Raw genomic sequence first — 26,251 nt, 5'->3', positions numbered from 1 at the left:
CGATTGATATTAATTGTAATGCTCAATAAAAAAACTTGATTTTTGAAAACGGATTTATCTAATTTAGTAACCAAACTCTTCATTTGATGTTGGCGCTTTCAAGTGGGCGTGCCCATACGCCAAACGCGCCGCCTTTTTAAATGCGCCTTTGTGATTGGATAGTGCAATCCCGAACGTCCACCAACAATGCGGACGATTGGCGGATATGGTTTCCCATGGTGACTGACACGGTCTCCCATGGTGACTGACAGTGACATAGAGGCGCTAGATTTTCTGCAGGCTATATACAAGCAACCTAACGCTACAGAACCTGTTTATAAAACATTAAGTTATAAGCGTTTCATGTGGACACTCGGAGCGACGGACTCAGTTTATCGAGGGCAGCATTGCGTGGTAAATGCTTCCGTTTCATTTTGCGGGGACCTGGTTGTGCATGAGTTTTGAAATGCTCCTAGCTAACCTGCTAATGTGCTAACCTGTGCTGTATCACCTGAGAGTGTCTTCGGGGGTAATTGTTTGTTTGTGGTGTTGTGTTTTTGCTGACATCTCTAACTGTCCGTCTGTGTGTTCTTTCTTGATTTGATGGTGGGTTAAGGGCTTACAAGAGCAACAAATGAGCTCTTTTTTGCTGCATGTGCTCAATATTGGTTACTGTATCTACGCCTGTGATGATAACAAGGATGACAACGTTTGCTGTTGATCAAGCTGTGTGTTATATTTACCCTTGTGTGTTACATTTTGTAGATTTCTAGATTTGAAACCCAAACATAACGGCATTTGACATCGTCGAAAAGTAGATCAAACATATTTAGTATTTCCTTTTCATGTTTTGGCAAGCTGCGGTTATAAACAACAGTATTCATAAAATCAGGATCTTTCGACATTCATAAATCCAATGCAAATTCAGATCAAGTAACGGGTTGCATGGCCAGACAGAGATATATATTGGGATCTATCATTTGAAAAATACTAAAAACTGTCCAATGAGGGTATACAGACGTTTTTCAATGACCAGGCAGATATTATGTATGATATTGCTCAAACTTATTGGTAAAATGTCCTGTTGTCTTTTTGACACAGTGAAAGTGGCTCTCACGCCAAGATTCTTCAATCAAATACATTTGACTTTTAGAGGTAAAGCTGGCAGAGATGGATGAGCAGAGTGTTGAGGTATGTTGACAGTGTTCTGTAGTTATGTTTTATCGTAACAAGCATCTGTTTAACTTATATCTAAGAAACATTATGTCTTTAGTGTTTAATATATAATGCTTTTATCACCTAACAAAAAAAAGTGTTTGATTCTGCTCTTTATGCTGGTTAGAAATGCAGTCCCAAGTTTTACTTTCGTTCACCCAATAATATAAATTCTGTCGGTTATTCAAATTATTAAAGCAAAATAAAATCTAATATGCTCAATTATTCTTTTATATATTTTAATATATGCAAGTCAGAATAAGCATGTTGTTTGAATCTGTGCATAAATATTGTGTTACATTGAATGACAGCTTAATTTTTACATTTAATCTCCAAAAACTTAGTTGAAACCGTAAAGTAGACATTTTACTTACATCTAAGGGGCTTTCTATGGACACAAAATCACTTTTGTAAATTTCTTTTGATGGGGATGTCTTTGACCCCCATACAATGGAATTCAATGCGGCCCCATATAGTGGTCAGCAACATTCTTGAAAATATCTTCTTAAGCGTTCTGCGGAAGAAAGTCATATCTTGGAATATGACGTGGGTGATGAAGGAATTTTAATGTTAGGGTGAACTATCCCTTTAATTCATGCCAAAGCTTGTCGTGTTGTTTTAACCCTTGTGCTTATCTGAAATTCATCTTAATCTCTTGCGTGCCTCTTCAGAGTATAGCGGAAGTTTTCCGCTGCTTTATTTGTATGGAAAAGCTGCGGGATGCTCGTCTGTGCCCTCACTGTTCCAAACTGTGCTGTTTCAGCTGCATACGGGTGAGTGAACGCACACAAAATAATAACCACAGTATACCGAAGGCCTGTGTAATTAAGCAGGACTCCCTGATCTGTCTTTTTTACTTCAGCTCAACTGGACATGAGTATATTTGTGTGCAGGCTATTTTGGATTGGTAATTGCTTTTTAAGATTGTGATTTGTCAAGACAAAGTGGGGTTGTCAAGCTTAAAGTCCATGCAGTTTGTTTAGAGTCATTTAATACCGTTGTGTGGGGAAATGATGTTTGTGCCTGCCCTGCACCCTAAATAACAAATGGCTTGTCATTGTTGCTGATGTCAGCACACCATTGGTTTTGTGTGTGGTAATATAACAGGAAGCTCCATTTAAGTGGGAGGGCAAGATTACCAGTAAAAATTATTTTAGTTGCAGTCGGTTCCCCACACAGATTTATCATATTTACATTTATTCATTTGGCACACGCTTTTATCCAAAGCGACTTACAAGTAGTTTTTTATACAGTGGCACATTACTGCAGAGCAATCAGGGGGAAGGTGACTTGCTCAAGGGCCCTTCAGTCATGACCTGCTGGCACTGAGATTAGAACCGGCAACCTTCTGATCACAATATAGTTTGGGAAAAGTTTCTTTATCTCCAGATTTGATATAAAGATCAGTTATCTTTGCCAAATAGTTGCATATCAAAAATTATAGATGATTTTATGCATTCCAAGTGCAGACCAGTGCAGAATGTGTTGGACAGAATCCTGCTAATAAAACTTCTTAAAATGTGATTGGTTAGCAGAGCCAAACTAGCATTTGGAATTGAAGTCAAGATGTTTTGTTTTTCTCTTTGGCAGCGATGGCTGACGGAGCAGAGAGCACAGTGTCCCCACTGCCGGTAAGAATCTGACACCTCAAACATTGTTTGAGTAACTCTAGAAAAGTATTGATTTTGCTATTGTTAGTGCTCACAGAAAGAGTTCATTTCAGTGAGGCATCGATTAGTTACATTAGAGAGATATCTTCCAAAAAAGCTTTAGATGACTGGACCGTAGCCACAAGGGAATTTATTGGCCTTCAAGAAGCACACTTACATAATTGCCAAAGCAATCTAAAGAGTGCCTACAAACCCAAGGTCTACGATTTAAAATCTGGAACTCAAGTGCAGATACTTTTATCACTTTTTTGGGTTACTTTCTAAAACAAAGCTCAGCAAATCTAACAAACAGTTCTTTAGTTTTTGGAAACACACTGACACAGTAGGTATCCGTTTCTTTTCTTAAAGGTACAGTGCACCCCCAAAAAAATGCTATTTGTTTTCATATAAATGTTGATTTTAGGCAGAACTATACCTTTACGCCTTTACATCTTTATAAGATACATCTTTAAGCAGACATGCTTTGATTCAGATTGGAGATCACATGCTCCAATTCCAGAATTATCCAATCCTGTTCCTCCATGCTCTACCTATCATTTCATGTTCTTTTCTCTCAATAAAAATGACAAAGAAACTGCAAATTAAACCTTCTTTGTCTTGTTGGCTAATAAAGACTCTTGCATGTTAAATTCAGAGCTCCGCTTCAGTTGAGGGAACTGGTGAACTGTCGCTGGGCAGAGGAAGTGACACAACAACTGGACACCCTGCAGCTGTGCAACCTCACAAAACACGAAGAGAACGACAAAGACAGGTGAGCTATACACATATTCAAACAAAATTGTGATTTAGGGCTACAGGTGATAAACTCTACTTAAGGTGATAAACTCAAACTCTCTGTCAGAGACCATGAAAAATGTTTTAAATATTTCAAGCAAATAAGTTCACACAGAAATTACATTTCTGTCATTATTTTAAAAGTCCGCATTACTTTCTTCTGTGGAGCACAAAAGGCAGATTAGATTTGGACAGCTTCATTTACTTTCTTTGAATGTTTTTCCTATTAAAGTGAATGGTGACCGAAGCAGCAAGCCCCTGACATCATCTTTTGTATTTTGCGGAAGAATTAAAATCACTGGTTGGAAAAAATATGTGGTTTTCTAAAAGGTGGCAGAATATTTAGTTTGGGGTAAACTGTCCCTTTAAGCATAGAGTTTATTCTATGACCTGACTGGGAATTGACTGTCATTCATTTTTGCCCCATCAGGTGTGAGAACCATCACGAGAAGCTGAGCGTGTTCTGCTGGACGTGTAAGAAGTGCATCTGTCACCAGTGTGCGCTGTGGGGAGGCATGGTACGCAATTCAGTCTCCATAATGAATTAGTCAGACCGGAGGGTTGCGTGTACGGTGTCATTTCCTTCCCAGATGTTCTGAGATGAAAAATGAGTTGAGCAAATGATCAAGGAATAAACAATCTGTCCCAAACAAACAAAATTAGTTTGAGATTTCTACGGACGAAATCGCATATCTGTCCTTATCTCTCCACAGCATGGAGGTCATACGTTCAAACCCCTCGCTGAGATCTACGAGCAGCATGTGACAAAGGTGAACGATGAGGTGGCTAAACTACGGCGCCGGCTAATGGAGCTTATCAGTCTGGTCCAAGAAGTGGTGAGCACATGGCATTCTTATTCACGCCCACACCGGGTCATTTAGACGTCAACGGTTTATGATAGATGATGCTTTTCAGCCAGAAAACTCTTGATGAGTCTGCTGATAAGAAATATTATCTTATTACATATTTCTGCATTCCTAAGTGCTTCGGGAGGCATTTTTGTATAAGATGTTGCACACAAGGACATTGAGGACAAATCTATTACTGTTCACTTTCTGAGTTTTATGTTATTGTCCACTAGAGAGCACCATAATCTCATGAAATATATAGGTCATGCACAATAGGGGTTAAGGACTAGAAAATAATTGTTTTATCTTACTGTATGTTGGTATAGTACATCAAAATATTTCTTCAAAAAAAAAATCAGCATTGCTGTTGTATTGTTGTATTGTCTTTAACCATCTTAAAGGGATTTGCACATCATAAACACTCTTACATTTACATGCATTACACTTATGCATTTGGCTGATGCTTTTATCCAAAGCGACTTACATTCCATTATACTACACATTTGATTCTAAGTATGCGCAATCCCCTGGGATCGATCCCACAACCTTGGCATTGCTCAGAGCTATGGTCCAACCACTGAGCTACAGGAAAGCTACAGGGGGAGTTCACCCAAAATTGACATAATTTACGAAACAAGCTCATGTATTTCTAAACCTGTATGACTTTCTAACTTCTGCAGAACACAAAAGATGATAGTTTGAAGAATGTCGGTTACCGAAAACCATAGGTTCCCATTGATTTGCATTAGTTTTTGGTTACCAACGTTCTTCAAAATATCATCTTTTGTGTTTTGCAGAAGAAACCCATAGAGCTTTGAAATGTAAGGAGGGCGAGTAAATGATCCCCGAATTTTAAATTATCCCATGATAACATCATTTCAATAACATGCATGTTATATGAATTTCAGGAAAAGAATGTCGAGGCGGTGCGTGGAGCAAAGGATGAAAGAGTGAGAGAAATCCGTAACGCTGTGGAAATGATGATTGCACGACTCGATAATCAACTCAAGAACAAACTCATCACACTCATGGGTACATCTACTATTGTCTTCTTTTGATGTGGTCTGCATGTAACCTGATGTTTCAGGTATCGTCAGTCTAATGTAAAGTTGTTCCTACAGGACAGAAGACCTCTCTGACTCAGGAAACTGAACTTCTGGAGTCTCTTCTGCAGGAAGTAGAACACCAGGTACCTCAGTGTGATCCAATGAAAGCAGATGTAGTTGTTCCTACAGGTTTTGTGTTCTTGAGCGTGTTTTGAATTCCACAGCTGCGGTCGTGCAGTAAGAGCGAGCTGATCTCGAAGAGTCCAGAGATCCTGCTCATGTTCCAGCAGGTTCACAGGAAACCAATGCAGTCCTTCGTCACCACACCCGTTCCACCAGACTTTACTAGGTACACCTGACACTTTATGCAGTGACAAGATATTGAGATTCAGGCCGTGAATATAATGAATAAAAATGCTCACATTTCTTGTCGAGTGTTTTTTTTTTACTTGTAAAAAGTGGCTCTCTGAGAACATCAATCTATCTTCTTTGACGGTTTTCTGAGCTTAAAAGTAGTGTTCCTTTCTGTATGATAACACATTTTCAGTAGATATTGCTCATGTAGAGTAAAACTTCCTAACAAGCCATTGTGTTTCCTGAGACAATTATTAATTACCAACTAAAGTGTTGAAAATGCATTGAGAAAAATATCATTTCTTTTAAGTGAGCTGGTTCCTGCCTATGACTCAAGCACCTTTGTTTTGGCAAACTTCAGGTAATGATAACTTTTTAAAAATAATTTAATCTACTAGAGTGGTGCGTCAGTTGTATGGCTTGATCTGATGACGTCTTGATGTGTACAGTACCCTGCGACAGAGAGCAGACCCCGTCTACAGCCCCCCTCTCCAGATATCAGGTCTGTGCTGGAGGTTAAAGGTTTATCCAGTAAGTTTGTCATTTTCCGTCTTTTGTTTCTTAAAAGAACAATTCACCCCACCCCCCAAAAAAATGTGTCTTCATTTATTCACCCTCAAGTTGTTCCAAATCTGTATATATTTCTTTGTTCTGATGAACAAAAAGAGATATTTAGAAGAATGCTTGTAACCAAACAGTTCAAACTTCTCGGCCATCATTGACTACCATAGTAGGAAAAAATCTTTATAGATTTCTGTTACTTGTTATTACTAATGTTATTGTCATTTTTCCTGCAATGGTGGTCAAGAACTGTTTGGTCACAAGCATTCTTCCGAATATCTTTCTCTGTGTTTACAAGGATGCCAATAATTGTGGCCAACATGTTTCGAAGAAAAAAAATATTTTTACAATGTGAGATTCCCCCTACTTCAAATTGTTTTCCTTCAATGAAATGTTGGAATTTTGTAAATTTTTCAATAAAAGATCAAAACGAGAATTATTGTATATACATTTTTACAGCCTTCTTTGCTCATATTTACCAAGGGTGGTGCCAAGAATAGTGGAGGACACTGTATTTCTGAATAATCTCAAATTTTGTAATTGTTTTGTTTCAGGATGGCAACGGTGTTGTGCGAGGAAACTATCTATCTGTCTTTCTGGAGCTATCGGCAGGGCTTCCCGAGACCTCCAAGTATGACATTTTAATCAGCAGTTAGAAAGAAACATGGCGTAACACGTCCTGTTCTTGTGAAATTGTTGCAGTATACAGGAAGTGTTTCTCACTGGCAGTATTTCTTCCAGATATGAATACAGGGTAGAGATGGTCCATCAGGCCTCCAGCGACCCCACCAAAAACATTATTAGAGAGTTTGCTTCTGACTTCGAGGTGGGGGAGTGCTGGGGCTATAACAGATTCTTCAGACTGGATCTTCTTGCCAGTGAGGGATACCTCAACATGCAGACCGACACTCTTGTGCTGAGGTCACACCTTTATTTGACTTTTTAAGATGATCTATGTCATTTTAATATTGTGTGTTTCAAATAGTGCAGAATAAATAAGATTTGTTTTCTGTCGAGTGTCCTATAATGTTCTTATGTTTTTTTTTCACAGGTATCAGGTGCGTTCACCCACCTTCTTTCAGAAATGTAGAGATCAGTACTGGTATATATCTCAGCTTGAATCTGCACAGTCCGGCTACATTCAACAGATCAACAACCTTAAAGAGGTCAGTGTTTAACAAAACCCCCATGCGTTTTATTGACCCCATAACAGAGACTCAGAATGAATGCCCTTGATCCTTTGACTTATATAATTTTCCCCCCAAAGTGTGTCATGTGATCTGTTTTTCCTTATGTTGTGTGTCGTCTGTTTCTGTGTTTAGAGACTGGCTATCGAGCTCTTCCGTCGACAGAAGTCCCGGAGTTCGTCTCCGGATCGACGCCTCTGTCCCACAGCTTCTTCAGGGAGAGACTCACGTCAGGGGAAGACTTCTGTACCAGAGGAGGGTAGTCAAGCAGCCTCAATAGAGACTAAGGAAGATGAGGACGAAGAGAAGACCCATCATGATGACTCTAATGTAAGAAATGTCTAAAAGAGCGGCATTTGGAAATGAATAGCTATATGTTTTTATATTATAATTATGTCAATGATCTCTGATCTTTGTTCACTTCTTTTGAAAACAAAATGAAAGACCTATTTGTTTACTACTAGAAAATATTAGACTACAAAAAAATGTTGGCACATCAAAGATTGTTAATCTATATTCACAATGTAGAGTTTAGTACGATGACACTACTCTCACAGCAAATTACTTAAAGAAAATAGGCTTAAAAGAGATGTAATGATTCTGAAGCTTCGATGACATCACTATCTCTCTCATGTGGCAGTTATTTGGTTAAATGTTGCTGCAGCCTCATGAAATGTCTTTTGTGTTGACGTGACTTTAGGAATTGTCTGATGGAGATCTGGAGGTGGACTGTCTCACTGGAGATGAAGACGTCAATCCTCTGGATGGGAGTAGCACCTCCGGCAGCTCCACGGCCACCAGTAACACAGAGGAGAACGACATTGATGAGGAAACCATGTACGTAACAAATGAAACAGTCTTATTAAGACTTCAGAATGTGATGAGCCATTTGGGAATGTGCATTATAGTGTTGTTAACTGTTTTAAAGGTCCAATCTATGAAATTTAGCAGCATCTAGTGGTGAGGTTACTTATTGCAACCAATGGTTCACTCCAGCCCTCCCTTTTGAAGCACTAGAGCTGACACAGGACTGGGATGTCACGCTTTTGCTTCTTTTCTAGAGATAACATATTTACAAACTCGCTCTGTAGAACAGTTTGTCCGTTTAGGGCTACTGTAGAAACAACATGGCGAATTTCATGCAAGGGGACCTGCGGTGTATGTTGATAGAAAAGCTCATTCTAAGGTAATAAAAACATAACGCTTCATTATGTAAGGTCTTTATACACCTCTGAAGACATAGTTATGTATATTATATTGCATTTCTGTCAATAGATCCTCTTAAATATTACACAGTGTACTTTTAAAGTCTATTTGTATACTTAAAAAGTCAACAGTTCAACTGTTTTTAAAGTTAGTGTTTTAAAAGCACTATTCACCATTTGCTGTTACATCTTCATGTTGTGGTAAATGCTAGTGTACATGCACTGAGTGGGACATGGTCCTTTGTGTGCCAATGGAGGACAGCTGCATCCACCTCCCAGAAAACACGTTTTAATTAGGGCTGCTACCACATTTTTGACAGGCAACCCCTCTCAGTGTGTGTTTAAGCAAAGCTCTTCTGTCCTATCACGATCTGGGAGCATCAGCACTATTGGCAGCTTTGACTTGTGTGGGCTCTGTGAGAGTGCTCGTGTTTCTGTAGTGAGATGCTGAAGTCAAAATCTCACATGTTTCTGCTCATGCTGCCGGCCACCGCCTGCTCAGACACACACACACACGCACGTGCACACACACACACACACACACACACATACACGCACGCACACTGCTTCAACCAGATGAGACGAATGAGTCATCAGAGCTTCTGCCTCCTGCCTACAAATGCCTGTCCTCAAACATCTCTGGCTTTTCCAATATGAATTCAGGGGTTTCCTGCAGGATTTCTGTTGCCATGGGGGACACGACCATCCTCAGCCTTATGTTTTTATATAGGAATTTCCAAATGTTGATGAATTCTTTTAACTATGTATTCTTATTAAACGATAAGTCTTAATCGGGGTCTTTACCTGGTGTTGTCAAAACCTCACAACTTTATTCTAGCAAAATACTTATTATGAGAAAATTCAAAAAAATAGAACGACTTTATTCCAGTAATGTTTCTTTTCATTCTTTGTCTATATTGCTTTTGAGAGCAGTACAAATGGTTGAGGTTTAGAGAAAGTGGTACAGTATTTATTAAGCATAGAGAGGTTAGGGTTTTGGGATTTGTTGGATGTATGCGTCAAGTCAAGGCTCTCAGCTTCTATAAATACTGTAGTAGATCAGCGCAAAGAACCGCTGGAGAGGAGTGACTCATTGTGTGGTACAGCCTGAGACAATAGTGCATGTGTTACTCTTACACACACACACACACACACACACACACATACATATTCAGCAGTAGCTGTACGCTCTTCACGCCCCCTGTAGAGCAGCTTATTTCAGACCGTTCCACTCCTCACTATAAACGGGGGGACCACGCATATGAATCCTGCTTTGATTAGTGTCGGGAGATATGCTGGAGACAAAATGCCGGGCCTAGCCTCATTTAGCTCTGTTGGGTTGCAGTTAATCATCCCAAACCTTTTTCACACAAACATTACAGCAGACTGCTCATGGATTGTAGACTTGTTTACTTGCGGTTAACATTTCAGTAGATTAGATTAGATTAGATTCAACTTTATTGTCATTACACATATACAAGTACAGTGTAACGAAATGTAGTTTAGGTCTAACCAGAAGTGCAGTTAGCAAGTGCAGGATATACAGTTAGAATAAATACAGAATACAATAGTGAGAATATAATACAGTGGGCATGAACTCTAAAAATATTTTGCAGTAGGAATGTTCTATGAAAATATGACAGTAGGTATATACTATGAACAATATATACAGATGACTATATACTATGAACATTAATGTACAGGTGGATATGAACAGATAATAATTTAGACTAAAATAGTGCAAGTGACTAGATAGTGCTAGATATATAGGCATTATTGTGTAGTAACAATGATCATGATATTCCATTTGCTTTAGGTCTGGTGAAAATGACGTGGAGTATAGTGGGAATCTGGACCTGGAGGAAGGCGAACTACCTGAGGATGTTGCCGGGGCAACAGGTAAACCAGCGTTTCTGCACCCGAGCACCCTCATTAATGGCAGTGGTGTTATTTTTTTTAATGAAAATTGAGTGTCACGCATATGGCAATCTGGTGTGTTGAAGCACTTGGCTTTGAAGTGTCATCGACTGCGACACTTTGTTAATCATCTTTAGTGAAGTACCCAATGACCATATCAGCCTGTGAGAGAGCAGATTCTGCTGTGAATCTTCAAAGACTGGCAGTGAATCGAAAGCCAAAAGACTGCTAATGCTTACTCGATTAAAAAGAAATAAGTGATTCCCACTTAACTCAGACTATTCTACTTGAACATGTGTTATTTTTAGAGCAGTGTTTAGAAAACCTGCTTTCCGAATGCCTTGCTTTAGCTGTGAAAGTTGTTAGGGGTCAACCTTATAATGGGATTGAAACCTGATCATTTTTTATTTATTGTTTTATTTATTTGATTCACTAGTATTTTGAATTTGCTTTTATTTTATATATTTTGATAATTTAAAGACCATTTTTGTTAACCACTTTTCGTTAATAATATTTTTTCTAGTTCTATTTAGGTTCAATTTTTTTTTCTTTGCCTGAACCAGAACGAATTTCAGTTGCTGGGGGAGCATTTCTGATTTTCATCCATTTCAAGTTTCCCAAATGATATATTTTTTTATTCTTTTATTATTTGATTTATTTAAAATGAATTACATTTTAATTTATTTTTATAGTTTTATTTCATGCTAAAAGTCCTGCTCTGGAATGCAGATCGCTGTTATAATGGCAAAATTCAATAAAGTTCAATTTAAAGCTAATTTATTCTTCAGTCAATTTCAGTCATCTCAAAATTACGGTTTAATTTAAGTTTAATACCAGTTGCAGTCAAATTAGTTGACTCTCTGTTGAAATTTGAATAACATGGAAATATCATCATAATTCAGTTTAGTTTTGCATAAACCTTAGCTAATAACCCCCCAAAATTTCAAAGGTTGTTCTTTTTGCTCTTTCGAACTGATCACTGGTTTCACTCAGCACTGTTAAAGCCTGGTATGTTCTTGGTTTAAACTTGGTCATGTGCACCCATGATGGCTACCATCCCTATATGCTTAAGCAGCCAAAATCCCCTCTAAACTGACTGTCTCCCCCCGGTTTGGTCAGGAGGTTCCAGCGCAAGTTCCCGTAGTTCAAGACGCGGAGCAGGTGCAACCTCATCCAGTCTGCTGGAGATCGACCCCGTCTTCCTCATTCAGCTCTTGGACCTGAAGGATCGCAGCCACATGGAGTCACTATGGGGCATGCAGCCCCGCCCACCTGCCTCTTTGCTACAAACCCAAGGTGTCAAAATGAATCAGGCTTCATTTAAGTCATTTATGTATTCGATTCAAATGGATTGCACAATAACACTAAATTGACAGTAGCCTCAAATTTGTCGTTCAGAACATTTTTGTTTGACAGCTCCTGCAGTAACTTCTCGTAAAGAGCGAGAGCGTCGGCCACAGGTGGTGCGGCGGTCTGCCCCGGATTCGGGGGTCCTGATCAGGCTGAAGGCTCAGATGGCTGAAGTGCGCAGTAAGATGTCGGATGTGAAAGGGCAGCTGGAAGCTCGTGGTGGAGCCAATCCACGGGTCTCTTCTCATGGAGCCTTAAACCATGACCCCTCCATGGATTTAGAGATGGGGCCTAGCCGCAAACCAAGTGATCTGCTCTTCAAAGGACCCGTCTCATCACGACACTCCCGCAGTGGTACGGTGTTATTATTACAGTTAAAACTCTGCATTTACATATTACGATAAAACATTTTAGTTTTAATCTCTTCTTCCCAGGTATAAAAAAGACTAGTTCTCCTAAACAAGAGAGCTTGGGGGCACCGGGTGGGCTGTCCCTGCACAGGGCTGTGGATGCTGGCGAGAAGGAGCTAAGAGGAGCTGGTCGAGAGTCACCAAATGAACCCGCTCTGTGTCCTAGAGAGGGACCCTCCTCATTGGATGGTCCGTATGCTACACTCTCAATCTCATGATTTATTACAAAAATGAAAAGCAACAATTTCGAATGATCTCGAAATAGAAGAAGCAAAAGCTTTGTGGAATCCCAACCCTGATTTTTCAAAACGCTTGTGTTTTGCAGGTTCTCTCAAACCTCGAAGTGTGCAAAGTTCTCCTCCCTCTCTTGGAAGCTGTTCCTCTTCCTCTGATAAACCATCTGTCTCGAAACAAGACGAGATACATTTTGGATCTTCTGCTGCAGAGCTATTCAACGTCACAGCATTAAACGGAGCGTCTGCCCTCGCCATCAAGCAGCGCAGGGCTCCAGCCGTAGGGTAGTGTAATGAAACAAACAATCAGCACCACGTCATATTCTCTGAATTCTGTGTGTATTCATTCATAAACGGAGGAAAGATAGATTGATGGTGTTTTGTGATGAAATAACACTGAATGTGTTCAAAGGTGCTGATGTTTTTCAGAGTTTAATAAACGCACATTCATTAGCTACGATTGTCCCCCTCAGGTCTGCTGTGTTGACAGACAGCTCGCTTAACTGTGACCAAGAGCACGCTGGTGAGATCCATCAGTCACTGCTGTCACTGGCTGAACCGTCGTCATCCTCCTCCTCACATCCTGATGAAGGTGAGACGAGAAGATCTGTTCTCAAAATCTCAGAGAACATAACTACACCGCAGCATGAAGATGTTACACTTGTGTTGATTCGATGACTCATTGCACACTCTGTGAGCAAATGCCTCTCATTTAGCTATGCATAAAATTAGATTTGTTTTCAGAATAATTACTTAAAGACCTGATGTTGTTTATTCCTCAGTTAACATTTGAACATTTTATTAGCCACCACTGTTAAAAGAAGATATAAATGTTATTACCTACATCGATTTGCGCTTGTGGTTCAAACACATGGTCATCCCTCCACAGGTCTCCTCTGTCAGAAGCAGACCCACCACAAGCTGCCGAGCATGAGCAGTGACAGTGAGCTAGACTGCGACACGGAGAACGAAGACGAAGCCGTAGCTCTGGAGGCCGGGGACTGTCAGTTTGACACCAGAACATTACCCTGCGCAGGTATAGTACTCTTAAATAATACACTCAAAGGTGTAGAGAACATAATTTAGCGGCAACTAGTGGTGAGGTTGCGAATTGCAACCAATGGCTCAATTACCGTAACCCTCTGAAGACATAGTTATGTATGTTGTATTGCATTTCTGTCAAATTATCGCCCCAAAAATTACACGTAGGAACTTTAATAAAACGTTTTAGGCTGGTGTTTTCCATACAATGTAAGTAAATGGTGAGCTGTCTCTGATCACTTCCACACAATGAAAGTTTTTTTAAATGCAATAAAAACACTTATAGTTACACATTTTCATGGCTGTTATTTGCTTGTTCGAGAATTCACATGACAAAGTTGAGATTGTTAAATCACTAAGAAAAACATTATTTGTCCCCATTGTAGTTGCGTGCCGTGTTCTAGATTGGACAAGCACACATGTAATGCTTTTGTAAGAGTTCAGCCCTTGTTATGGTTCTTTAATTTCTTGCATTATTTTAGTCTTTAATTTTCTCTGTAGGTGGGCAGGAGACAGAAACAGATTATATTCTAGTTATATACCTGCTATTATAGTATATGTAGTATATACTTAGTATATCGCTTATTGCTCCCCGAACTCTTTGTATATCGCTTTGGATAAAAGCGTCTGCTAAATGTAAATAGACTTCCATTATTCCTCTTTTTATAACCGTGTGTTGTGGTCTTTGGAAGTCATGTTTGTGTCTCATTCTCAGGCGAGCAGCTGATCGCCGAAGATCTAAACTTTGTGACTGGAGAAACCACCGAGAGATGATTCACCACAGCGTTACAAAAAGTGTGGAAGTGACACGACCTTCATGTGTCAACAGGCACTGGATGTGTTTTCTCTGTGTCTGAGCACTTTCTTGACGTTCAGATAGAACTGAAATGTGAATGTTTATGTGCTGTATGTTATTCCAGAGAATCACACTTTCTGGAATGGGAGAGACGTGTTTTATTTTTGCTTTGCATAACATTCCGTTATAAAGGTGAAGTTGTAAAAACTTATTTGTGCATAACCAGATATTACAGTTATATATTTCCTCTTCTCTGGCAATGCTGCTTATTTGTCATATCTATTGAATTTTGAAGCACTTTGGTTTTGTCTATTGGAGTCAAACGACTGGGTTTTGATGCAAAGAATGTCAGGAAGGTGCTGCTCTTTAACTGTATTTATATGCTCCTTTAGCTTTATTCTTTGTGCAGTTATATATATATATATATTAGGGCACTTTTTATTGTTTAATGTAGTTTTCCCTGTACAGTAGCTGACCCCACTTGCAAGAGTGAACGTATCAAGCTGTCTAAACCACAAAGTGTAATACGAATAAAAACAAGTTTACATTTACATGTCTGCACAAAAGAAGCAAAACACTTAAGTTGCGAGCAATTTTATACATTTCAAACTACTGCAACATTCCCATTTTTAGTTTAACTATATTTATTTTTATCATATGCACATGTCGGTTAACCTACACAAGGTGAAATATCATAATAAAAGGTAGTTACACCACAACCAAAGTCCCGGGTGGGTCCAACTCTGTATGTTTCCCCAAGCTGTTTAGTGTTTTTGTTGTTTGGTTAAGAGCTCAGAGACAAAGCATTGTTGACACATGGCAGTAGCAGCTGGAAACGGCAAAGTTTATGTTCTCAATACGTGTCATGGCTTCATCTACAGCTGGGGAATGATACAGCTGTATTCCTTTTTTGTTCACAGTCTGGCTCTTTGCATGCGTGGCTTTTGCCGAATACAATCTGTTGAGCGTTTAAGTGTTTCATTGAGATGCATTTAGTGTAGCATTTAATGCATTGCTCTTGCTGTTAATCCACATCTTCACTTAAATAGATGATTTTTACAAAGCTAGAACTGAGAACTGAAGAAGACTTTCTTTTGTTAACTATAAACGTATTATTTCGCTCAGCATGTTTGTGATCTCTGCAAGGTCCAAAAAGCGTTCGGTGACTGTCCAGTGTTGATCCAATGCTGTTATATGTAATGTTTTTGTCCCTGTTTTTGACGTTTGTGTTTCATATGAGAAAGCGAAAAGTTGACGGAGCGAATCATTCTTGTTTACTAGCTTCTGGCAGGTTTTATTTAATTTTTTTGACCCGAAACAAACTGGAATATATGAACAGTATTTTACTGTATATTTATCTAAACTAAAATATGAACAAATAAATGTCATGCTTAATAAAATGCAGTTTTGAGTGGTTATTTGTTGCAACGTCATCAGAAAGAGCATATATACAGTTATATGGCACAGTATTACTTACATGACAATTAAGCAGATTTGATTTTAAACCTTTAACCTTTTGTCAATGCCATTTTTGGGATTTCGTGTTTGACATAATTGTAAAGCATTACAGTCATTTAAATCACTTTGCTATAATGAGTTTTATAAAAACACAGTATAAAGGTAGTACATGAAGGTTCCAAAATCATGTTTTCTTATGTTATCGTGTTACAGTATTTTTTTAGTATTTCTTAAATGAGAACATATTAACTGCAGTTTGATATTAATTGGAATGCACAATAAGAACCAAACCAACCAAACTCTTCACATGTTTTGGGACCAAACTCTTCACTTGTTCTTGTTAGGTTCAGTAATATTCTCTCACTAGCTGTGTGTGTGTGCCTGCACACGTGCGTCTCCGTCTGCCTATCTGCACCTGCTGTTTGGTCTAGTCTGTGTGATGTGCTGTGTGAGAATGAACCCAGCAGTGTTTATGTGCATGAGTGAGTGTTGGCTCAGATTCTGTTCCCCGGGTCCAGTCCCTCCCCTCTAGCACCTGATGACTGCCAACACAAAGCCTTTTGTGTATACTGTACTTCTACCCCATTATGGAGACCAGCTTCATTACGTTTTATATTTATATATAATTGAGCTGTTAAACCTATTAGTTTATGCTCAAGTGCTCAGCTCTCTGTTGTTCAAAACAAGCAAGCCAGGCAGGGGTTCATATAATCAATGTTTTTTTAAAGATTTGTTTAACAGACAATAGTAGTGATATTTCAGCAATCCAGTCTCCTATAATTGGACCAAACCCAATACTTATTTTTAATAAATACATATATATTAAAACTTTCACACTGTTCCACTGTTTTGCATGAGATCATACGAGACAGAAATCGAAGCAAAAACGGCCATGATACACGTGTCATAAGATAAGTGTTTCTTTTTGCGTACACTTACGTAAACGCTACATGATTTTCAAAAGCTCTTTTGAAATACAAGCTGTGGCTTTTACCGCGGAACGGCCTTAAAATATATCCATTAATATCTCATGAACTATTAAAGTTTGATGTAGGCCTACGCCACAACACTAAGGAACGCAATGCTCTGCTATCCATCTCACCTCTATTTCTGACAAAAGCTTTTTATTGGTGACATTTCTGTACACATAACTGCAACATGATATTATATATCTGTATTTATATTTTTATGATGTGAGTGTAATTTCCCTTGAGAATATTAAGCATAGTCTAACCATGATATTTGTAGTAGGCATTTTGGTAATACAATTGGTATCTATCAGTCAGTCAAAAACCTGATTACAACTCTTTTGCTGTAATGATGCCATGTACATTTTTCCTAAAGACTATAAACAATGATGGGAAGAAAAGCATCCGGTAATCTTTCGTAATCCTTAATCTCCCTGTAGTCTGATCTTAATTTGATCTCTGCCAAGAGACGCAGTACAAACACATGGTGGACTTAAATGAAACCAGCCGAAAAGGCAACATCACGTGTACATGGACGCATTCTGCAGTCGCCAGGAAGTGCACGTAGCTTGATTAAAACGCATCTTAATTAAATACTCCTGTGTTATTGCCAGAATATGACAGCTGGAGGAAGGAGATTATAATTATGGCTCCTGGCTCTGAGAGTCTTGGGGGTCACAACTAGGTCTTGTTTGTGATGGCATCGGGAACTGTACACACACACATCTATATCTGTCTCATACTTAGTTTTGGTGGTACAGGTAATTTACAGAAATACATGCCAACATATCACCAGTGCAGAAAAAAAGCACCAAGACAAGTCAAAAATGCTACGTTTTTTTGGTCTTTATGAAATATTAAAAGTCTGTTCTTTGCTATGGTTTCTAAGGCTTTCAAATCTGGGGAAATGTGCAGCAGAAAAGTGATGTAATGCATTATGTCAACTAGATTTTCTTTTTGAAAAAAGGGGAGCTTGCTCATCCAAAAACAGGCCAGGCATTTTTCCAAGTGAGAGCTGAACATTATAGTTGATCCTGGGACACCATTCCATTCAACCAATCAGATTTCAGAAAGGAGATTACAATTGAAGATTATTCCCGATTTCTTCTCCTATTTTTACCTACTTATAAATTAAAATACGAAGTTTCAGTGTTAGTCGAGTACTTTCAAAAATGTAACTCATAACTATACTAAAGCACAAGAAATTCCTGAACTTTGCCTAATAAAATAAACAAAGTATACTTCTTTATTTCTAAGGACGGATATGATTTCCCTCTCATTTCTGTTAGGCTTTGGGATGTGTTTTTCGGCGAGAATGTTGAATATATATATCACGCCTCAAAACCCCCCCTTCCCATCACAGTAACCAAATACATGAATTCTTAAGAAAGTGAATGTCACGCGTCTCAAGATTTTTGATATTTACATTAAAATACACACGTGACCCTGTCTGTGAAATCCAACCTCAATTTGCATCATCCGATCATGAGCATCAAAGTAGTCCATAACAATGATGTAAATGATATTATGATAGATTTTGAGAATCTCGGAATACAAAATGTTTATTCATAATATGAAAAATACTAAAATTGATGTATTTTATTGACACGTTTTCTTATTTGTCCGAAGAAAAACTGAAAGTCGGCACATTAATTCCAATCTTGGAATGACCGACGTTTCATTTTCACATAATGTGCTCTATATTATTATTCCATATAATGTTCTCTGTATAATAAAGAAAGAAAAGAAAAAGTTTATACAAACAGGGTCACATTACTTAACAACATTGCATCAGTAAACCTGATGGTTTAGCAAATAGGCATAACGTGCATTTGACTTATGACAGCAGTATCAGTGACCAGAGTAAAGAAAACAGCAGTGGTTTCTCATCAACACACGTTTAATAGAATACAGTGATGTTCATCAGTAACATAGGTTTCTTTCTTAAGATAAGTTACTCTCCCCCTCTAGTTTCTTTAAACCCTCTGAAGGATCTCTCTTCACACATGGCTTGCGTAGGTTTATTATTGCTAGCAGAAAAAGAGCGTCAACGTTACGTGGACAAAAAGCAGTGACGGCAAATAAGAAGGGCCTAACGTCACGTGAGGTCAACCGAACCCTTGACGCGGAAAATGTACGACTATCGCTAAAACGCCGGGAAAACGCTGCCGTCTAACAGTCAGTCCACCGTGAGCCGAGGCTCAAATACGAGAAGACAGAGATTAATGTTGTTCTCAGTACGGTTGAAATAAACCATCCGCAACTTTCATTCTTGAACTTGTCGTACTATGCGAATAAGCGCGAGCCCGTTACGTGCTTCCCTCAAGTTTACGTCCTTCAGCGTGGCGAGAAAAGGGCGGGGCGAAGGATTCTTGAAAAGCGTCACAGACGAGACTTCTGTATCCGTCCGAGTAATCAGTGGCGATTAAAATAGCACAATTAATAGACAGACGTCACATACACGTCCCAAATGTTACACGCACTCAACGCACATGTATACAATATAATATGTAAGTTACTACACTTCCGATATATAATGTGTGCCCCGCACGAGGAGCGTGGGGAGTAAACGCTCGTGATGGTCCATGAAGGTCAAGGTGTATGGGGAATAGAATCTAGGCGCGAACGTCACAGAGCACAGCTGGTTTATAAGGTCCGTGTCCAGGATGCTGCACAAAGTCATTCATCTCGAGTCATCCGGTCCGTCTTGTCGACCGCAGATCTCGGATGCAAGACGGAGCTGGTGATTTTCAACATGCTCGGATTCCTTCTCACACGAACCAAGCCAGGAATCTCACGGACGGAAGATTGCGAGTCTGCGCACATACATTCGGGACAGTCAAGTTCGTATGAAGGAGGCTTCCGGTTACATCCGACACCTGAATGAACATTCTGAACCAGATCAAATGTAACAGTAACAGTTCGAGATCCTTTTCTGAGGGGAGAGGACTGTTGAGGGCACGTGTGTCAGATACGTTAACAGGATCTTGGTGAACATATTAACGACGATACTCGGCAGGAAAGCAAACGACAAGGGCCTGATTGACAACAAATGAGTGACACGTATGCCCCGCCCCCACCCCTATTCATCCTCTACTAAAAAGATGGGAAGGAAACTGTCTATGCAATGCAACGGCACGGCATTGATGGCACATGTCAATCCTATGATAATGTTTTCATACATCAAAACAATGTGTGTGGTTTTAGCCTAATTTCAGGCGGCTGCAATATTGTTTTCCAACAATCCAAGTAAAGATACCAAGGTGAACGAGCAAGCAGATTTATCCACTTTTGGCCTTTTAAAAATAGGTATGTGATAAAGGCAAACATTTTGCTGCATAAACTAAACTATTCACGTCCTCTATTCTGTTCCAACACGACTATAAAGATCTTCGGTCTGCTTCATTCAACGTCAAGCAACGTTTAAGGGCTACATTTTCACTTCCTGTACAAGCTTAAAGCAGATCCTCAACATTCAAAGAGTTCAACAATGATCATTACCAAGATCTTTGTTGTGAACATGACTGAATATCTTTTAACAGCACATCTTTGTAGATGGCTGTGTTTGCACTACGTTGTACTTTTCTATAGCGTCTTATGAATACTTAAATCTTTGGTTTGGAATTTGGAAAATATACAGAATATGTACTGCGTCATGTATGTACAGCGAATTTAATCTGATATGTCTGGAAGTTCATCTACGAACCTAAATCATTTCTTTAAAAAGGGTTCTTCCCCTAAATTTCAGACTTTAGCGGCGGTGATCATTAGAAATGCAACAGTTGGTGGTGTATATTATTTCTGGATGAATGAATAAAATAAAGTGTAAGCACAAACAAATAGCCTATGATGGTTGCCACTCACTAAAAGGGATAGTTCATCTAAAAATAAAGAATTTTACCATTTAGCATTTAGATTTTACATGTCATTCCAAACCTGTATGCCTTTCTTTTGCAGGACACAAACGCAGATTATTTAGAATATATTTTGAACAACGTTGGCAACCAAAAACCCCTTTGCTTTCCATTGTATGGACACAAAACAGACATTTCTCTGTGTTCCACACAACAGACTCACACGCATCATGATGAATAATATGACAGAACTTTTATTTTTGGGTGAACTATCCCTTTATCGCACCCTGTCAGTTAAGCCATAATTTAGCCTGCCCAAAATGCCATTCAAATCCTTGCTTTGGAAAAGCAAAAAGTGAGGAATAAATAAGTCTAGGAAGCAGAAGTCTAGGAAGTGATTCTGAACAATTTTTATCTGATGGTTGAATAACATAAATGGGGGGAATTCACTAAACCGCAGTATGTGCCTGGTTCTTTAACATTGTCATAGTGCCCGATTCAAGCAGTATCGTATGAAATCTAGCCCAACAGAATTGAGCAGTCGGTTGGTCTTAAAAAATACGTTCTGTGTATATCTAGGCTAATTTGCATAAATAGTCATATTAAGCATAATTTTCAAGAAATGTTTAGCCTTATTTAACAATGCACGTCTGGATATATATATACTATTTAAAACATCCTCCACTATCATTTGATGAATAACTGTTGCCATGATTAATAGAAAGTGTACCCAAACATCTCATTTACACAAAATTTTATTTACAGCTTTTTGTGGGTGATAAAAGCGCAACAATAATTGTCATAATGTATTTGCCAAGCAAATACATAATAAGCCTCACTTACAGTCGAATCTATAATAAGTCTAATTTAGGATCTACAATATTTGTGTTACCGCTGTTGTAAACTAGATTGTGGCACAAACCGTTTAGTGAATTCACACCCACATCATCCAATCCTTTCATATGGCTTTAGTAACCAAGAACTGCTTCATGTCTCACATATTATTATGAATTTCTGAGCCATTCCATTCAGTAATTCTCCTTCTAAAACCTGCTTGAAAAGTTACTACAGCGGGTGCGCATGACGTGAGGACAGTGTGAGAATAACGTTAACACTCATTTGTCTCTTCTGCACACATTCATACAGACAGAAAGTGTGGATGAAGAGGAAGCTGGCAGAGCGTGATGAAGGATTCTGATAGGCTGGCTGAATTACACCAATGTGGTATCAGTTTGTGTATATGGCTCCCAGATCCTAGTGAGCTCCCTGCTGGCTACATATTCATAACTATGCTGCCTGTAAATATATCAGCCTTTAAATGCTGCCTACCCTTTGTCTTTAAATGCTGCCTACCCCCAGCTCAGTAGGCTTTGAAACGAAACGTGTGTGTTCACTCCTCGTTCTGTGTTGTGTGATATGAGTGTGTTTTAGGGATGAAGGGCAGTATGACGGGGCAAGGAAGTTGTCGATTAGACCCTTTTGCTGTGGGTTACATGAGGAAATGCTATCCCGGGCTTCCTCTCAGGAGAGCGAAGAGGATAGGGCACGCTAGGGAAGCAGCTCAGAGGGCCGTGGCTTTCCCTGGCCCTCCGGATCAGGCGCTGAGATTCCCTCCTTAGCGGCATCACCTCCAGCCGCCTCTTCCTCCGTCCCTCGTTGGGGAAGAGTGCAGCCACCTCCAGCAATTGTCCATCAGAGGGGGGCGAGTAGGAGGGAACTCTCGGTTTAGGCTGGGGCTTTTGCCTGTACCCAGAAATGCCCTCCTCTTGGTAGGGGCGCCATGCCGCACCAGCCCCGGCATAAGGGGGTATGACATCCGCCATCATGGTTCTCGTTGGGGGTAGACTTGACGGGAACCTGAAGCAGCCAGTTTCTACCAGCAGATCCGGTCCCATGCTAAGACTCGTCCTGTCCGTAAACGAATCCATACGGTCTTCGTAGGCCAGGTCGGCTGGGGCGGAACATTGCTGCAGTGGCCAGCCGCCCCGATTCTTTCCTCCGTTCTCCGTTCCTCCATCTTGACACACCAACTCGCTCTGCAAGGTCTCCACGTCCTCCTCTTCTGGATCTTTTACCGGTTCCTCCTCTGGTTCTTCTGAAGGTGGTGGCAGACGGGGGTCCCTGAGGAACACCACGATTACAGTGATGTTGTCGCTGGAACCTGCGTCTCGGGCCGAGGCCACAAGCTTGTGAGCCACCATAGCGGTGTCTCCGTTGTTCTCCTGCAGGTGGTCGCTGACCACCCGTACGGCTTCATCCGGATTCACGGTGTCATAGAAGCCATCGCAGGCCAGGATCAAGTAGTCTTCGCTACCGTCCAGGTTTAAGGTGGTGTAGTCCGCATCACCACAGATATAGGGCTTGTGTTCGGAGTCACCTGTAAATACACAACAAAAAGTAGAGTCAATACAGTGAATACAAAATACAGACACAAATAAACATCTAGATGTCATGAAATGTCCAGGTCACCACACAGGAAAATAAGAAAACATTATATTACAAGTGACAAAAATAATAATGGAGCCTATTTTATAGCCTAAGCTTTTTGGCTATAAAAAGAATCCAATTCTCATTATTTTTACATTATTCTTAACATTTTTCTTTTGCTTTCTTCGTGATTTGTATTATTCTCAAGAGTGATTCTTACTCTAATTCAGAGATTTTCCACTTTTAAGCATTAGATTAAATTACTACCATGCTCTATCAATGCTATAATAATCAAAATAACTTATTTTGCATTACAATGAAAACAATATTTTAAATAATGCTAATGAAAAACCTTTAATGACCCAGACATGATCTTGAAATGTTCTGCCTGCTTGTACTTTTGTGGGTCAAAATTAGCCACACTGCTCCTGTTCATGAATCAAGAGCTTTCAAGGAATGAAATGCTTGATGGATGGGATTATTTGACGGATTAGCTATCAGCATTTAAAGAGGGTAATGCTTTCTGTACACAAAGCCTTGGGAACACTGCCTGAGGATTTAGCAAGAGGCCGGTCTTTGCTATTACCGCAATGCTCATTAGTCTAAAAGCTGTAATCTTATACTAGTCAATGTACGTACTGTAAATGATCCGAACGCTATATTAATAATTGATTGAGGTGCAATCGTCAAAGTATAAATCAGATTAACCAAGATTAAAATAAAAAAAGATACATTTATTTATTCATAAAAGTAAAACAGTCCATTGACTAAAGTTACTTTTTCATATCAATTCAATGCTCTATTGTAATGTCATTCAATTATCTTCATTTGGGGGCTTTTCCCGGCAAAAATAAATACCTGCCAAATCAGAATATCATGTATCACACGGTTTATTATATTTGTATTGATTGACAGATCTGTAACTTTAAGGGTCCCTCACCAATAGCCCTCGACACTGACAGGCTTCCATTGACTCTCCACGTGCCAAACCAGATCACACACCCGCCCAGAGCCTCGATGCGCTTCTTCTCATCCTGCACACACAACAAACAATGAACGAAAATGATTTAACAAATGTGGTATCTGGATGCCTGAATGGCCATGCTGTGATTCACATATACAGCCGGTGAAAAAAAATAAGAAACCATTTCATTTTTGTTTTTCTGAACTTACTATTTATAGGTATGTGTTTAGGTAAAATAATAATTATTGTTTCATTCTGTGAACAACTGAAAATATTGTTTCTATATGCATTTATTTTCAGTAAATGAAAACTAGAGAAACAGGTCAAGATAACAGAAAAGATGCTCTGTATTGTTCCGACTTCAAATACTGCAAATAAAACGAGTTCATGTTCACTTTTAAGCAATAAAACTGTCATTTTTGTTAACGTATTAAGGGAAACCTCCATTTTATCACAGTTTTTATGTGTCTTGACATTCTGTCTGTCTTTAACATTGCTGTTGGATGACTTTATATGGCTCCTGAGGTTTGATTTTGTTGAAACTCAACAGAAACTGGACTGGAATGACAACAAAATCTAGAAATCATCTAGAAATGCTGATTCGATGAAAGTTTTGAATATATTTCTGTAGATAAAGCGCTCCGATCTACTCCTGAGAGCTTGTTATGTATCTTAAGCAACCGATTAATAATAATGTGACTTTTGTTGATTTGAATGTGTTGCACTAAAATACGAGGTAAGAATGATGGTCATAGTAAATGAAGGGCCTCATCTGAGACCAGTTTGTTTGGTGTATAATAAAATAAACAGTTTTAAATATGGGCAGCAGCAGATCCCAGGTCAGCACTTTAAGCATTTGATATAGATAAACTTGGTTCAGCACTATCTCACACTTTAAATGTATTTTTTTATCTCTGAATAGACTAAAGATGTGATTCAGCACACTGCACGGCTGAATCATGACTTGAGAAAATGGTTTCAGAAGAAACGGATCTCATGAAAGGAGGACGATTTATAATGTAATCAAATGTAAAATGTTGATAGCAAACAAGTTTCATACAATTATATTATAGCCCCCAATTTGTCACGGATAAAATGTAAAAGTTTCATTGCATGACATAAAATAAAATCAAGCAAGTGCTTATAAAATAAATAAATGTAAAGCCATACACATTGATAGGTAATTGTGAGGCATTACTCTCACGTTATACTGTACAAACTAAAATCACATGACACAAAACACATTTTCTGAACCTCATTAGCTTTCCATGAAGTCTTTCTCACCTCTCTATCTGGTTTGTGTGGTTTCATCAGCTCTACTGGTTGACCTCTCCTCACCATCATGACCTGTGAATCTCCGAGCCAGGCAACATACAGCGTGTGTCCCCTCAGAAAGGTCACAACACCAGTGGTACCACAACGCAGTTTCTGATTCACGGACACAGCAATAAATATATGGTCCCATTTAGAAAAATCTGTGTAGAATTGATCATTTTGTATTGTGCATTGACTAAATGCAACACAAGAAGACAAGCTACCAAAATAAAAATCCACAAAACGCGGCGTGGCTAGTGATAGTTGTTTGTTCCTGTTCGTGGGGTCATAACTCACCTCACGTGATGCCTTCTGTACAAATCTCTCATCTGTCACTTTGAAGGCGTGGCACAGGGCTTCTATGGGGTCCTGACGGAACATTTCCTGTCTGACCAGGTTCACGTGCAGGTGGTTGGCGGCGTAGATGGCAGCATCCAACCCGCCGTGACCATCAAATACGGCAAAAAACGCCTGCTCCTCCTGGTCCTAAACACACAGGCCTTCTGTTAATTTGTTTCATGCAACAACTTAGGCAATGTAATGTGAAAAAAGTTCTACTTTTATTACAAATGTAAATAAAACGTTCACAATATTACTGATACAGCATGTCTTCTAAAAATCTCATCCATCGGTTCATTCTTAATTGAAATAAATCACTATAAACGTCTCCCGGTCCCCTG

General features: G+C 39.3%; 2 protein-coding genes across 3 annotated transcripts in view; one reads left to right on the top strand and one right to left on the bottom strand.

The window, feature by feature from the left end:
• The first annotated feature begins 211 nt into the window (after positions 1-211).
• On the top strand, positions 212-16,003 carry trim37 (tripartite motif containing 37). 2 transcript variants are annotated; one of them, XM_079448285.1, is made up of 25 exons: positions 212-393; positions 1,081-1,170; positions 1,866-1,967; positions 2,785-2,825; positions 3,499-3,615; positions 4,069-4,156; positions 4,352-4,474; positions 5,395-5,518; positions 5,608-5,675; positions 5,757-5,881; positions 6,197-6,247; positions 6,336-6,417; positions 7,002-7,078; positions 7,189-7,368; positions 7,499-7,613; positions 7,770-7,964; positions 8,335-8,471; positions 10,656-10,738; positions 11,876-12,052; positions 12,155-12,460; positions 12,541-12,705; positions 12,842-13,034; positions 13,223-13,341; positions 13,639-13,785; positions 14,506-16,001. In XM_079448285.1, the coding sequence occupies exons 2-25, from the start codon at positions 1,150-1,152 to the stop codon at positions 14,562-14,564; spliced, it is 2,895 nt and encodes a 964-aa protein (XP_079304411.1). In that variant the 5' UTR covers positions 212-393; positions 1,081-1,149; the 3' UTR covers positions 14,565-16,001. The 2 variants fall into 2 exon arrangements, with proteins under 2 accessions (XP_079304411.1, XP_079304412.1); XM_079448286.1 differs by having other exon boundaries at positions 225-393; positions 12,173-12,460; positions 14,506-16,003.
• A 2,889-nt stretch (positions 16,004-18,892) lies between these two features.
• ppm1e (protein phosphatase, Mg2+/Mn2+ dependent, 1E) overlaps positions 18,893-26,251 on the bottom strand; it is a 33,826-nt gene continuing 26,467 nt past the window's right edge. The window contains exons 4-7 of the mRNA XM_079449122.1: positions 25,869-26,057; positions 25,542-25,685; positions 24,234-24,327; positions 18,893-23,243 (exon numbers count right to left, since the gene is read on the bottom strand). Of these exons, the coding sequence (XP_079305248.1) occupies positions 22,336-23,243; positions 24,234-24,327; positions 25,542-25,685; positions 25,869-26,057 (1,335 nt within the window). The 3' untranslated portion in view covers positions 18,893-22,335. The remainder of the gene's footprint in view (positions 23,244-24,233; positions 24,328-25,541; positions 25,686-25,868; positions 26,058-26,251) is intronic.

This window comes from Barbatula barbatula (genome assembly GCF_947034865.1).
Source record: "Barbatula barbatula genome assembly, chromosome: 24".
Classification (NCBI taxonomy): domain Eukaryota; kingdom Metazoa; phylum Chordata; class Actinopteri; order Cypriniformes; family Nemacheilidae; genus Barbatula; species Barbatula barbatula.
The sequence above is the reverse complement of the archived record's forward strand: the minus strand, read 5'-3'. Positions and strand labels throughout refer to the sequence as shown.

What these genes read in the sequence shown, in the direction of transcription:
- trim37 (XM_079448285.1), top strand. Translation starts at nt 1,150, where the DNA reads ATGGATGAGCAGAGTGTTGAG. An exon ending in GGATGTTGCCGGGGCAACAG is followed by an intron (nt 10,739 to 11,875) that starts GTAAACCAGCGT and finishes CGGTTTGGTCAG; the next exon opens with GAGGTTCCAGCGCAAGTTCC. An exon ending in CGCAGGGCTCCAGCCGTAGG is followed by an intron (nt 13,035 to 13,222) that starts GTAGTGTAATGA and finishes TGTCCCCCTCAG; the next exon opens with GTCTGCTGTGTTGACAGACA.